This window comes from Myiozetetes cayanensis, unplaced genomic scaffold, assembly GCF_022539395.1.
Source record: "Myiozetetes cayanensis isolate MyiCay16 unplaced genomic scaffold, myiCay2020 scf7, whole genome shotgun sequence".
Lineage (NCBI taxonomy): Eukaryota > Metazoa > Chordata > Aves > Passeriformes > Tyrannidae > Myiozetetes > Myiozetetes cayanensis.
The window spans coordinates 3,200,411-3,216,143 of NW_026087964.1; the positions used below are offsets into that span (position 1 = coordinate 3,200,411).

The 15,733-nt window shown below is 36.4% G+C and overlaps 2 protein-coding genes across 3 annotated transcripts in view; both read right to left on the bottom strand.

The window, feature by feature from the left end:
- Positions 1-15,733, bottom strand: part of PTCD3 (pentatricopeptide repeat domain 3) — an 822,782-nt gene that overhangs the window by 604,604 nt on the left and 202,445 nt on the right. The window lies entirely within an intron of this gene.
- On the bottom strand, positions 1,890-9,217 carry LOC126651795 (spondin-2-like). Of its 2 annotated transcripts, none has more exons than XM_050338102.1 (6): positions 8,872-9,217; positions 7,843-8,075; positions 7,250-7,473; positions 6,796-6,987; positions 5,600-5,774; positions 1,890-3,513 (listed from the first exon to the last, which is right to left on the bottom strand). In XM_050338102.1, the coding sequence occupies exons 1-6, from the start codon at positions 9,030-9,032 to the stop codon at positions 3,335-3,337; spliced, it is 1,164 nt and encodes a 387-aa protein (XP_050194059.1). In that variant the 5' UTR covers positions 9,033-9,217; the 3' UTR covers positions 1,890-3,334. The 2 variants fall into 2 exon arrangements, with proteins under 2 accessions (XP_050194059.1, XP_050194058.1); XM_050338101.1 differs by having other exon boundaries at positions 7,843-8,068; positions 8,866-9,215.

Below are 15,733 nucleotides of genomic sequence, written 5' to 3' on the forward strand. Positions count from 1 at the left end.
TTGCTAGCTTTTGTACTCTATGGAAGACTTCCTTAAGGATCTGCCAGCTCTGTTCTGCTCACTTGTCCATGAGGGCAGTTTCCCAGTGGATCCTACTGACTATCTCCTCAATGAGCTGGAAGTTTGCTCTCCTGAAGTTCAGGGGCTGAACTTTGCTCCTTACCTGACCCATATCCCTCAGGCCTGCAATTTCCAATGCTGCATGATCCTTGAAGCCTGGGCTGCCTCCAGTGTTGATGTCCCCAATTAACTCACTTGCATTGGTGACCGTCAGGTCCAGTGTCACATCCCCTCTGGTAGGGCTGTCTATTCCCTGCCTCAAGAAGTTATCCTCCAATCTTTCATGTGATCGCAGTTCACCATCTTTAAATTCCTTTAGGTATTGGAAAATTGTTCTCAGTAATGAGGTACCTTATTCCATTATAGGAACTTAATTTGGTGTTGATTATTTTTGTAGGGCCACAGTTTAATTCTGTGATGACTTTTTGACTACTACACTTCCCTTTAACCATGTCTTCCGTTCTGCAAGAATATCTGCCAAGGCATCAAAGCTGATCCTTCCTATAAAACATTCTTGAAAAAAAAAATGTCTTTACAAACCCATTTCAAGCTTCCTCACGAAGTGCTTTCTGAGATTAGCTTAACCCAGGAATTAATTTGCCCATTTCCTTCCCTAAATCTTATGCATTTAGGACCACAGCATCTCGGCTGCCAGCCAGCTGTAACACTAGTTGTAAAGGAAAAGGAAGGAAGAGCTTCTTTGTGTTTCTTCGTGGTCCCCAGATTTTTAAGAGAATTCCAAGACTGCAGAAAGCAAAAGCTACAAGGTCCTAGCAATATCCACACAGGGATAACATACCTCACTAATCAGTTTAATAATGATATATTATGAGAAATATGCTCCATCATTAGAATGTGCTTCACTCACTGTATCCATAGTCTTGCCAAGTAATGACTCCATCCCTGGGATTTGCAAAGGGAATACCTGGAATGATCTGTGGCCAAACACTGTATAACCAGAAGGGCATCCTTAAAGAATGTTATATGTACCAAGGTCTCCTGAAGTCACAGCTTACAAAAAATCCCATATCCAGGTAACTGGCTGAATGGAAAACTTCTGCTTTTGAAGGAACCTGAACTGAATATTCATGTATTAAAGACTCTAAAGTAGCAAAGCTATATATCACTGACTGGAGTTTCCTGAAGTGTGTTGGCTTGTTACATATTCACTTCTCTTTCTACTCCACCACTCCCACTCATCCTTTCTCCTTCCTCTGGGAAACTTTTGGCTCCAGGAGCTGAGTAAACACTGGGCTGCTCCACTCTCAGTTCTTTTCTTGTAGGACTGAAATCCCAAATTCAGGTCATATATACAACTGAAAATTGCAAATGCAGATATTCTTTTACTGGACCTGGCCCTTTATTTGCTCTGGGCATGTGAAGAAGCAAAACTCTAATGTTAAGAGAACTTGGAGAAATGTACCTCCAAGGATACCTTGTGGTTTGTGGGTTTGTTTTTCCTAAGGCATAATTTAGACTTGAATCTGATATCTGCCCAAAGCCTTTACTGAGCTTAATTTGACACTCAGCAATCAATAATTTTGAAATTAGTTCCTGTCCTCAGAGAGTATTTAAATATATATTTCCATGTATGCATAGGTTTTCTGAGATGATGGTAAATCTGTAAATATACAGTAGATAAGTGTAACAGAAAACACAGAATGGTTAACATTAATATAAAAAGAAGAAAGAAAAATATTGATAGGTAACTAAACACAAAATAGCGTAGTAACACTATTCCCATTATAGAGTGGAAGCAGTGGAACCTGAAAAAAAAACCCACCAGATTTGATAAAAAGAGTAAGTGAAACGATTTTGAACAACAGGCAATGGTGGGAGTCTGAAGAATAAGAGATGCAATGATTCCTACATTGAGCTCTAAAAACTATGTTTAACAGCATTTGGAGGAGCAACTAAGTCTAGTCTGATAAAGTTTCAAATTTATTTCAGTCTTTGCAAGATTTGTCTCATGGAAAGAAATACAGACAACCTGTTGAATATTTCAGCCCTATATACTATATACAGTGTAGTCCTTTAAGGACATGAGAAATTATCTTGTATTTGGCATGTTCCTAAAAGATCCTTCTCAAATCAACTCTCCTGTTCAATATCTGCACTGTATATTTGTGACATTGCAGTATGCTGCAAAATTTTTGTGAGCTGACTGTGAACTTATTCTACTGAGTAGATATAATTCCAAAATTCTTTTCCTGTTTGGTAGCCACAACTCTTCATAAGCCATATGTTACATTCATTTTATAACAGTTATTTGAGCACTAAAACTTGCAGTCAGGAACACTTTTTGGCATACTGTGTTTTGTTATCATCGTGTATACCTGAACTTTAGATACTGTTAAAAAATTGCTGAGTTTTCTCTGTAAAAAGTGTTAAAAAGAGCAAATAACAAATAGCAGCAAACACATTTAAAGAAACATGGGCAATATTTACTGCATATATAAACGTAAGGATATAATTTATGTAATGGTCAACACTAATAACTTTGAGATAGTTGTCTCATGAGTGACACACACCAACAATCAGTTTTTGAATCTCAACTAACACATTTAATTCAATTCAGAAGTTTTCTAGTAGTATCCACACTTCTGTATTTTTCTAGTAATTTTGTTGGCTGAGTGTACACATGGCAGTGATTCTTCTCACTTTTGAGAAAAAAAAATAAAAAGACATTTTCATATGTTCCTAAGTCCCAAGACAAGTTTACTCACTTCAACTATTATCTTAACCAAGCTGCAAATATCTGGTCACTCTGATTTATGTAAGTAGTTTCTGAAGAAATGCATGTTAAGCATGTTTAGAAAGACAACAAAAAATGCCAATAAATTATAAAAACATAATTTAGGTGAAAAAATTAATTTCTAAGTATAAATATCTGTAGGTAATCAAATTACAGTATTTAAGAAGGCTATTAGTTTAGATTTTGTGGTTGATTTTTATGCATGTGAAGTACAATGTTTCTAAATGTCTTCTTTTCTGCCACTAGAGGGTACTCCAAGAACTTACAGTGTATTTGTAGGAAGGATTTATTCGGGGGTTTTTGGTCTGTAATTGATCGAGTACTGTTGTCATTCTAAACCTTAGAAATTTAACCCCCTAAAATCTTAACATTAAATAGCAACTTTCAAAACCATTCTTAAACACCTTTTCATCAAAATAGCGCAGCATATCCACATCATAAAGAACACTGATTGACATGTAGTTTACATTTAAACTCGTCCTACTTTTAAATTATCTAAATTATTATCTTTTCTTTATTTCAGATGCAGTTTTCCGGTTCACATGGTGTTTCTTCATCCAGAGTTGGACAAGGCATTCCATTATTGGCAGGCTGAAGAAGTACGAAACGAGTTCTGATCTTGGTCCCCGTTTCTCTGCAAACGCCTCTGCAGAGACCCCAGGAAGACCACTGAGAAACCTCACAGTCCAGGGGTGTTTCTGCAGTACACACAACAAAAAGGTAACTTTACATGAAGTTGGTACTTGAGTCAAATGCACAGCTGGAAAAGCATTAAGGAGTTACAATCAAATAGCATCCTCTCTTATACAAAAAATACATGTGATGATAATAATAAAATCTGTATGTTGTCTCATAAATTAAAAAAAAAAAAGTCTATTTTGATCTCCTAAGGTCATGGACAAAATTATTGTTATTGCAGCCTAGAGCCTGTCTGAGGTATTATATCAGTAGTGAAGCATATTATCTATTGAATTGAAAATACATAATTCCTTTAAAAGAAAACTATGCTTAAAATAATTACACTCAAAAGATTGAATTAAAAAACATTTACTGTCACTTTTATAATACATTTACCTTTTCATGGCTTACTGAAAACACTGGGATTAAAGCTTTTCTCTGGTTTATTTGGATATATTTATATTTCTTAGCAGGTAGCTATTGTTCCTATAGTTGGTCATATCGAATTCCATTTTAATTTTGTTGCAATTTGCTTCAGAAATAAAGAAAAGTCCCATTTCTTACATTAAATCATCTTGTCATTGTTTGGTGTGTACACTACTCTCCCACTTGGCAATAAAGACATTCTGTCACTGTAGACTTTCTAATACTAAAGGGGTTTCAGTATAATTTGCTGCAAGAAAAGAAGTTAGAAACTCTAAAGTACTTTGCACAACGTATGCTTCTATTGAAAATATGTCTCATAAAAATGTGGGTGAGTACTCTTTAGCAGGTTACATTAAAATATTGCTTGTCACAGGAAGTTGCATCAACACTTCCTGCTACAGCACTTGTGGGTAAAATAGGTGTGCACAAAACCATCTTTAAATGGCACACTAAGTGTGTGACACCTGGTATAAATTCCTGGCATTACAGTGAACTCACCACTTCTGCTGTCATCACTCATTCCTGTTTCCAGAAGGAATGAGGGACACAGCTTGACCTCTGGTAATTAAATCTGTCCTTTTGATTCTGGAATATGTTTTGAAGCAGACTGATTTACTGGTTGATATACAATAAAGTGGGGATTTGTGATTAAAAATTAATTTTGAAATGCCATACTTTAAATGCATCATTTTAAATTTATACCCTGAAGAGGGCCAAATGTTCCTTTCGAATGCTGTGGGAGAGACATAACTGCAGATGAGATATGTAACACTCACTTTGAATGTGTCTTCTTTACTAACAGAAGTACATTAAACAACTAAAAATTGATAAATGCATTTATTAAAGCAAAAATCACTCATTAGTTGTGTAGAGAATGAGCTTTATTTTAGTTGGTGTGAGGTGTCCAGTACCGAGATAGACCCATGCAATACTCAGAAATTCTGGAGAAGCTCTTGGAACATGAGAACTCTTCTGAGAGTACATTGCTCCCTTGGAGCAAATATTGTGTTAACCATACATTTGTTAATTCAGGGATTTGAAAATCACCACTAAGACTGCCTTGAGTCAGTAGTTTGCATATCTTCCTACCTGTTCAAGGTTATTAGCTAATGTTTTTATGAAAATAAAAATGAGAGAGAACCTCTCTCATTTTTATCAGGATGGTCTCGTTGTCAGGATTTATGTTTCTATCGCAAATAAGTCCAAACCAATTGAATCATATCAATTTTTATTGCGCATAGCTGTCAAGCCTTGTGACCCAGAAAGAGACAACAATAACAGTTCTTGGCTTCATCATCATATAAAAACTTAAGGGTGAATATTTACTTCAAAGTTGCAAAGAGTTTGTGAACTCTGATTCTGATCAAGTGTCATTTGTTTCTTATAAAATTCAGTGATCTTCACTGATACAAAGGCTTGAGTAGCTCTTACTGTGGATGCAACCCAATCCTTTGAACCATAGTTCAAATATGCAATCCCTCCCTTATTCTTTCAGGAATTCTCTTTTATGTCAACTGGCTTGTTTTATTTCCCATGTGTGAGTCTGGAAACTATTCCTATGTAGATAGGAGAATATTCTGCCTGATCACCTGTTGCATCCACAGCACCTGCCAGATTTCCACATATTACTGAGTGAATGGAAATAACAGCATTGAGAACATCAACGCACTAATCACTTACCTGAGACAGAGTCTATTATTTCATTGCTTTTGGCTGGAAGATTAATAAAAGGTGCAGAAAGACCCAGCTGGCTTTTCTTTAATTTCACCATTGTTACTTGAGCAATAGGTGGCAGAATTTTGAGTTTGGGATAATAAAATGAGTTTGCTGGGTGACTTGGAGAGGAGCAAGTGATCTGCAAAATTAAAAGGGAAATATTAGCAAAATGACATCATATTAGTAAGAAGATAACTGTAAAATCATCTTTATACATCATGCTAATTCTTTTTGGCAAGTAAATTGAGTGCAACCAGTTTCTGTGAACCTCATTTCTCATAACTATGCTGGTAGTCCCAGAATTTTTATGCAGAGTGCTTTGAGACAGGGAACAATGAATGGCATCCACTTTGGATAGTGAACTGTGCTGGGAGGAACTGAAAACACGGTAATGTGTGGAAGGTTTGATGGAAAGAACTGGGTGAGTATTAAATAATAATATTAGGTATGCTGTCATATGGAAATAGGAAGCCAAATGCATTGTTTTCCAGATTCTCTGTACCTTTTCTCATTACTCATTAACACAGTATTTGTCTCCAGGAAAACTGACCTTTAAGAAGGGATTAGCTGAATACTTGTAGCATTCAAAACACTTGAATTAAAATCCTCCGTTCCCCACATTTTTAAATGGCAAAAGCAAAGTATGAGGAATATAGAGGATCAAACGAGCAAAAGAGTGGGGTCATTGCAATAGCAGTACAATGTTCTTTGAAAAGGTCTTTGCTTTCCTTTAGATCCTTCCCCTCAAATGCAAGTTTCAGGTTTCAGCAGTGCTTTCAACTGAACTCCTCTTCACATCAGTGTTCACTACTAAGAATTTTCCTGTTTAGATACATATTTAGTAATGTCAGGACTCTTGTGAGTATTTTTAGTTTCCTGGTGCTTTAAGGATTGCTAAATGTCATCTAAAACCTGCCAGCTTTTCCAGAAAATAATTAAAATATATAGATAAGTTTTCTTGAACCATCTGCATCTACCTAATAAATTTCAGAGACACAGAAAATAAACAAAACCCATAAGTTTATCAGCTATGTAATAAATCCATGTGTAGAGAGCATCAGCACCTCCAAATACTAAAATCAGTTTCACAATTGTTATCTTTTAAAGGGAAGACTCAAAACATATCAGTATGAAGTGCTAAACTATGTACATATACCTACCTCTTGAACTGTCTCCTGTGGAATAGTGGCAAAGTTTGGGGAGGAAAATGTGAAACCACTATCAGTTCCAGCATCATATGGATATAGATCGACTGATACTTCATCCATCCAACGGTCTCCTTCACAGAGATTTAGGCTGTCAATGCCCACAAACCAGTCAGGGCTTGGAACTATTCGTACAACAAATGAAACCTAATGAAACAAAATTATCCATTAGGATTGCATCACTCATTTTGGAATGCTTCAGTCCTGCTTACAGTAATTTTAACTCAAAAATTTTGAAATAATATCATTATGCTCTTCTGCTTCATAGAAACTGTACAGTGCTCCCTGCAATGTGACATGCTTTTTCATAACTCTTTGCATTATATTGCTCCTACAAGTGAGAAGTCAAATGTTTAATTTTGGGTGCTGGTGACATAAACATTTGAAATTCATATGTATGTTTACTTACTAAGGGATGTCTTGGATGCACTTCTAATTCAGTAGAGGTTTGTCCTGTACCACTGGTAATTGCAGGAGCAGAGAAGATTCCATGTACACTCTGAATTTTCTCTCCAGCTTCTTCTATTTCTTTCATTAATACCCATGCTTCACCCTTTTCAGCAAAATCACGTACACCATTGCTGGCATATTCATTTTTTTTCCACATGCTGTAGTCAGAACTATGAGTAACACCTATTTGAGTGAATACATGGCATGGCATAAAAGTCTGATTTACAATGTCCCTATTTCTTCATTTTTTCTGTTTTATTTCTGAGGTTAAAAAAAAAAGTGTCTATAAAATTGAGTGAACGCTAAAACATTTGGCTTATCGCTGTTTGTTTCAGCTGCAGCCAATTGAAAACAGAAGTCAATTGAAAACAGTTGCAGATTGTGGAAAATATTGTGGATACTTCATTTTATGAATTTCATTCTTAATAACTTTGGCAAATTTTTCCTTTTCCATCAGTTATCTTAAATTTGACTATTAAGAAGAAAAAAAAAAAAAAGATCACGGAGGTCAAGAGATTTATCTGCTGTTAAAACTGTGCAGACTTCACTTACCTAGCAGGGATGACCACTGTGCTGGGGGCCTGTAGAGTGGATACTGCTTAGGGAAAGCAGTCTGACTCCATTTCCCTATGAAGATTATCCTGTACTTAGCAAGTTCCTCTGCCGTGCAAATAGAATCATCCCCCACAGGCAAGCTGCTGGCATAACCTAGTATAGTTACAAGTACTGTCCAGATAACTTTACAGGAGCAGTAGACAAACATCAGGTTTTCCATTCCCTTCCACACAAAAAGAAAAAAAAAATCTGTTAGCCATATTAGTCACTCTGAACTCAAAATTAATAACAGTTACCTAATAAAATCTAATGTTGTATCGGTTATAAACAAAAAGAAAGCAGATATCCGAAACAATAAAAATTTTTATGCTTCTAAAAGCATTACTATAATGCTTTCAGATTTGTTATTTCCATGCTATATAGAACAAATCTGTAACTTTATGTGGGACAAGTGTTTCTAATGAAAATAGAAATATCTTATCCTTGTCCATAGTACTACCTCTGAGAAAAATCTGTTTCTGATTTTCTTTTGAAATCTGATTAGAGTCACATCTTGATTTAATTAGAGTAGCAACTGTTTCTGTGGAAAACATTAGTGGTGTATTTATTCTTCTAAAGATTAAATTGCAGGTTACTTTGCCAAAAGAAATGATTTATTTTAAATTTGTGTTCTACAAAGGCTGTTTTACAGCATAACATTTAAAGTCAAATACATTTCATATTTATATAAATTACTTTGCTGTCATAATGTGGATTAAAAATACGTTGTAATTCCTTTAGATTGTCTAAAGTACACAGTTCTAAAAACCAATATTTTTTAAAAGTTACTGTCATAGCTTGTGCAAATTTTGTTTTTAAATTAACATGGTAATTGCATCAGACTGTTGAACTCCAGCAATTGTTTAAAATAACAGCTTTAAAAAATTATTTTAAAATGATTTTGTCCTTTGAGAAAACTATACAAACATAACTAAATCTCTAATAAGATATTAATTTGTAAAAATAGCTGTGAATACTCACTAAATATTCCTCTGGAGCACTGGTAGTGGGAGAGCACCTGCTTTTGCTGGCAGCTGAGTTGGTCTGCAAGAGAAGACAGTAGGAGTCTTGCTATTTATGCCTGAAGAGGGTCCCTTTGGTCCAACAATTATTGCAATCTTTAGACTTTCCAGGTTTGCAAAAACCATGCCATCTTCTTGTTTGCAATCTCTTTGGAAGGACTGGCAGAGGTTCCCTGTCAGTCAACTGGTTCAGGTTCCTTATCAGAAGGCTGGGGTGCTGAAAAGACAAAATGCTGTTAAAAATACCTTGGATTCTTAGTAGCAGTTCGAGTTTTCTGGTGCCTTTACAGTTCTCTGCTCTTATTAATGCCTCCAAGCTATACAAATGAACTGATTCCAACACTGAAATAGTTCTGGTGAATACACTTTAAATGAGAAACATGTTTTCCTGTAAGTTTTATTGTCTGACAGATGCTCCTTCCAAACATTTACAGAGAGCTTGCTCACTCTCACACACCATATGTATGTGTTCAAATAAAAGGGGTGAGGCAACTAAAAATGTCAAGAGGGAAAAAAAAAGTTACATTTCATAATTGCACATACTGACACAGACTGTGTCTCCTGCAAATATGAATTAATTTAAAGTAGTACAGTGTACATTTTTGTGTTGTACAGGACTGTATGCTGGATGATGAAAGGGCTCTGTAACGTTGTGGTTTCTTTGGAAAGAGTGGTTTTGGGAAGCTCGGAGATTTTTTTCTTAGCTGTCTTCAGAGTGAAAACCCCAACTAAAAGTCTTATTATTACAGTTAAATTATACATCCTCTGTAGCACAGTACATATACTTACATCACTAAAACTATTTAAATTGTCTATGAAATAATATGCATTATATAGTGACCCAATTAAAAATAATGTTTAATCTTTATTTTAAGTTGTTTTCCCCATCACCTTTCAAATAAGGGAAAACAAGGGCTTTGTGCCACCCCCATAAGGTCCTTGGCTGATCAACAAAGGAAGTTGAGTTCAAAATTTTACAGTAAACCATGAAGATAATATTTCATAGAGTTTGCTTTAGAAACTGTGAGGAATGTCATTTAAGTATTTCCACAGATCTCTAACATGATGCTACAGCATATGGGAAAAAAAGCAAATAAACCCAGTTATTTTTCAGATTAAACCCCCAGGCCATCACAGGTTATGCACACTGCATATAGGTCAAATGACACACATTTGGCCACCAGGAGGGAGTTACCAAACATGTTAGAGCTTTGTGGCACTTTAACTGGAAACTTCCCTTCTGCCCCTCACCCGTGGTAAATCCAAGCCAGGAGGTGAATAAACTGGGATGCCTGAATGGAATTTCCATTGATTATTCTGCTGACAGAAGGGAATCTCTTGCAAGTTTCAACATAGATGGAGACAGCACCTATAGCCACAATCCCTCTGTATCTGGATAGCTTCACCTGTAGGAGGTTAAGCCATCTAGGAAGGGACATGCCCTTATTTCCAAGGTCTCTTCCTCCATCCTATGTTAATGCTCTGCTTTCCATAACTGATTTCTGTTCCAGGAGCCAGACTCCACTAAGAAAAAGAGCAAAGAGCCTTCATACATACTTTTATACAAGTTATTTTAGTGTTTGTTGAAGGATGATATTTGAATCACATCCATCTCACTCCCTCCTACGCACAGAATTCCAGATCCACAGGTTTCTTAGAGATTTTAATTTAATAACATCAGAAGGGGATGATCTTTCCAGCCCATGCAGCCTCCAGGAGAATTATACGAAAGTCCCACAAGTTTAAAAGCACATTGCTCAGAGCGCTGTTAGAACTACTTAAAGCTTACATGTTTATTGCTAAGCAGCTGTAAACTTCAGTAGGCTTTGTTGTTTATCATCACAATTACTGAGCCAGTGAAGTTCTCATGCTGAAACATACTGTGGCACTGCCAGGACGGCACTTAAAATGGGAACAAAGCAACTGGCTCTGGCTCTGGCACAGAATTATGTAATATATCAGGCTGGCCCTTTCCTTTTGAAGATAAATTACTGGCAAAAGGCACATCACCAGACTAGATTATTCTGGTTCCATGGCTACGTGTTATGAATGTACCCAGGAACAGGACAATACATGCAGGCTGCATAATTTGGCACTGGACTTTTCCCTGTTTACAGTGAGGGCTTTACTATGACAGATTTCTCAGGATTAAATTCTTTACGACCTAGAGCCTCACTCTTATCTTTGTGGGATTTCTAATGAAATTGTTGGACAAAATACTGTAAATTTATTTAATTATCATCTCTTCCCACCTTACATGGATGAGGTACAGAGCTAAAAAGAGAAAAAAAAGAAAACATGCAGAATAATGTCGTCAGAAAATACTCATTTGAGGACTCACAGTCTTATTTCTTTAAATAGAAACTGTGCTAAGTGTAATCAGTCTCTGACATTGTGAAGGACACCAAAACACCAAATGTATCTCATAGATGGGAAGTAAAAAAAAAAAAAAGACAGAAAAAATATTTCTGCTCAATGGATTTCTTTCACAACTGAAAACCACAGAAGCCAAATTTCTGTGGGCCAGCAGTTAGAGAAAAAAATGCTGTGAGATCAGAACCTATGCCTGCATTCCTTCTTCAGTTTGTATGTCCCATTAGGAAGCTGCTGAAAAGTCATGGAAACTGGAAAAAAACCCTTTCCATTTAGAACATGTATTTTCTTTCTCTTTTACAGGAATGTAGCTTTTGTTTTTCAAGTTTGTGTCTCTTCTGGTACAGGTATTTTCTGTCCACATATGTGCCTCTGCAGACCCTGGATGCTGGAGGGATTAGGCATACAAAGCTTGTTTTAAGTAAGCAACAGTGCCAAAATATGCCTTGGGTTTAGTTTTGCTTGCAGAAGTGTGCAACTTCTGCTGTTTCTTGTCAATAAGACAGCAGTTTCACAGTTACTGCAGTCTTTACCAAGATTCAGAGGATGAAAGCTGGAAAGCATAAAACAAAAAGGATGTCCAGACATTTTTGTTTTTTAAATAAGTCATAACCTTTTCTGCAATATTCTGCATTTTTCTAACAAAAAATAATTAAAGAAATGAGAAAACTAGAGAAAAAAATCTACTTAAAAATACAGCAGTGTCATCAATATCATGTTGGCTCTGGAATAATTTGCACTGTATGAAAACACTTAAATGAACATGTTTAGGCTATCACACAGGAATATATCACATTAAAAGGTGTAAATTCCTTTTTGATTAGTCAGAGAATGATTTAGCCCTTTTTCTGGTAAGCAATCAGATTGCCATGATTAGTTAGGAGTTTTCTATTAAACTGTAGGACTAAGACAAAGGAAGTTTTACCAAAGTGATTGCTCTGAAGTTAGTTTGCCCACCTTTACTCAAAACTAAGAAGCTCTGGAAATTTTGTACTTGTGAGGTATTACCACACATTACAATCTTGCTAAAACAATTTCCATTTTTCTGAAAAAGGAGTGTATATGCAACTTTGATATTCACAGGCTGTTTAATATGCTTATGACTACCTAGAATCTCTTTGTCTACCAAGAAAAACGTAACACTGTATTACTTAAGAAGGATTATAGAGCTATACTTTCTCTCCTGTAGTTACCATGGCAATGCCAAAGGTTTACATTCAGTCAAAACCCTCTGAGCACTAAGTTGTAAAATCTCAGCACCAGAGTGGCAAACAGCAGAATATTCTATGATGGGGAGATTGTGGTGCTGGTTTGGAAGCGTTTATAAAATAAAGCATTTTACATAAGAGAATAAAGTATTCCTGATATTGGATTGTACAACAGTAGTGAGGGCAGCTTTAATTTTCATTAACCTTTCGGAATAAAAATTTAGTTTGCAGATTAAGGCACCTAAAGTAAGTACAAACATGCAAACTAGATATGTAAACTGCCACTATAGATGATGGAAGTTCCATCATTTTAGTCAATAGAATCTAGAGGACTCTTCAGCTCACCCTTTAATCCATATTGATATTTGACCAAATTAATAGCTCATGAGTAGTTCTCTGGTTTCCACTAAGTGTATTGATAAGGTCTCCATTGATCCTCTCTCTCATGGAAGCACCTACACCTAAGTACCAGGTTCAGGCATCTCTATTCAGGGCTCACTGAGAATTCAAGCCAAGATAAGGAAAAGGGAAAGGAAAAATACCAGTCTTCTTGACCACAATGACACTGATCAGCAACAAAAAGCCCTTTCTTTGATCATCCTCTGTATTCTTCTGTCAGTTGTATTTCAGTAACTTCTAGTACTGAAAAACCTAGGCCAGCCCTAGCTAACCAAGTCAAGGTTCTCTATGACAAGGACCAGAGATTATGCTTCTCATTCAGCTTCTTCCCCTACCCACAGCTTAGGTTCACCCAAGCTGTGCAAAAATAACAAACATATCATCTTTTCTGCTTTCAAAAACATTTTTCAGGAAGATCCTGGAATATCACCCATTTCTGCATCACAGCTTGTTATTTTCTCCTCCTTTACACCAGTAAAAGTTGTCCACACAGTGAGAAAAACTGTAGAACAGACCCAGTTTATAACAAATCTCTCTAACTTAGCTTTCAGCCAAATTAGTTCCTTCACTTGACTCACTGTTAGACACAAGAAAGAGAATAGAACTAGTAGCTCCCAACAGAAAGGAAGATGGGAGCACCCATGATACAGGTTTCAGTTGACATGAAAGTGTTTCACACATGAAAATGTGGTTTATACATTGGTTGGTGAGACTAAGGATTGTGTCTGTCAGTGGGAATAGGGATCTGTCAATGCATCCATAACCTGGGGGTTCTTTGGCTACTGCAGGATGCTGAGCTCTCTAGTACCCACTGTGTTTGACTTTTCTGGATAGTCACCTTCACCAGCACTTCTGGTTTCCTAATCTATCATTTATCATATGAACACAGAAGTTGTCTTCCACTGTATCAGTATCCTTCAGATGTCAATTATAGAGCCATTTTCTCCTGTTTCACAACTGTCCTTCAGGCATAATATGTAAACCTGATCATTCTTGGCTCTCACAAATGCATCCTGATGCCCTAACCATCAAGGTTATCTGTCCAATTCATCTGTAGCAGAAACCATGAAATTTTTTAAGCTCCTTTATGTGTAAGTAAGAGTTATCTTGGCAGCAATGACCTCATCTGGAAACAAGCAATTTAAATCGTCTCTGCCAGCTCGGCAGCTAAATCACAAATTGGGAGCCTCATGCCTCTACTATGGCTAATGCTCAGAATAGGTATGAAGCAAATTCACAAGGATTACACACTCAGGCAGCTCCTTTATCCTGGACTTCATCATCCTTCACTGCACACCTGCAACAGCCAGCTGGTAGTGCCACTGCCTCTTCTTGTTTCCAGAGGGTTTTGCAGCAGGATATTGGAGAAGGAATTCATGCTATCTTTTAATCCACAAAAACTCCACAGATCTGAGGGGGAAAAAACCCAGCTTCTTTGGCTTGTTCATCAGATATTCTGAGCTGTGGATGAGGGTCGGTTTTCAGAGCACTGTGCTAACCTGTGGCATGCCTGCACCAGCAGGTTTAGCTCACTGGACTGTACCTCCTGCGTGACTGAACAGAACTCTGAAACCAGCTGAATGTCTACAAGATGCCGAAAGCAAACCTTGCAGACTCGAGCTGGACACTTGAAGGAATCCCTCCTTTTAAATTTACTTGAGATATTTGCAGGAAAACCTCTCTCTAACTGAAACAAATAATCTAATGTATGTTGCACTATAGTTTCATTAGAATAGAAGGCAGAATATTTTTGTGGAATTTCACACACACACACAATGTAAACAAACAAACAAACAAACAAAAAAGTGTTTTGATTACCATAGTATTTCATTCCATCATTCTTCAGTAAGATTGAGTAGACAGCCTGTGTAGAAATCCCTGTGGTTATTTCAATATGGCATTTTACCAGTTTTAGTTTCTTATTCCACTGTTTCCAATGTAAAGAATTGTAGGATTTTTTTTGTTGGACTTCGTTCTTTTCACATGCTTTTGTTGCTAGTGGAATTTTCATTATTTCTAAACCTGACTTGTTAATAAATTCAGTAGTTTTCTACTACATCATAGAGAATATTTAATGTATCTGTCTATACAAAGTTTTAAGAAGAGAGCTGAAAACTGGCTGTGGAAAACAAGGGACAAAACTACAGCAGCATAATTAAAAGAATAAAAATTAATTCTCACTGTTGTGAAAAATATGGATTGCATCTTCCAACAAGTCCAATCTTCCTATTATATCATTCACTTCATTTCTAAAGTAGAATGAAACTGTGCCATTAACATTTGTACTTCTTGTTTGCCATTGAATTTCCATTGGAAAAAGATTTAAACACTACACAGCTGCTTTTCAAAGTGTTGACTTTCTAAGACCAATTTGATGCTTTCTTTGCCTTGTAGAAATGTCAGTCTTTTATCTCTGTGGCAACACTGCAGAAGGCCACCAAATTATATTTCTAAAATAGTCACCATCAAGGCCTCTCTTTGCTTATATTATGTCCTGCTTCACAGTCAGTTTTGTTGATTTATCTTGTATTTTTTTTCAAAGGTCTTAAATCTATTAAACGCTTGCTGTGGAGTTGTTAGACTTACATCTTTAATTCATGTGAATAATGAGGTACTGAAAAAAATGAATTGGTCTTTTCTAGGAAGTCATCCATATATCACAGTTTGCACATAGCTCTAATTCAGTAAAAGATTCATTAATTGCCACCATAGCACAGTAACTTTTACCCACCCCAAGGCTGGTGAGGAGCCAGTGCAGAATAGGGGTCACATTGGAATGAAGAGTTGTGGTTCACTGGCAGGGTGGTACCACATTTTTGGGACCAAGATGCAATTTTTTTATGCCAT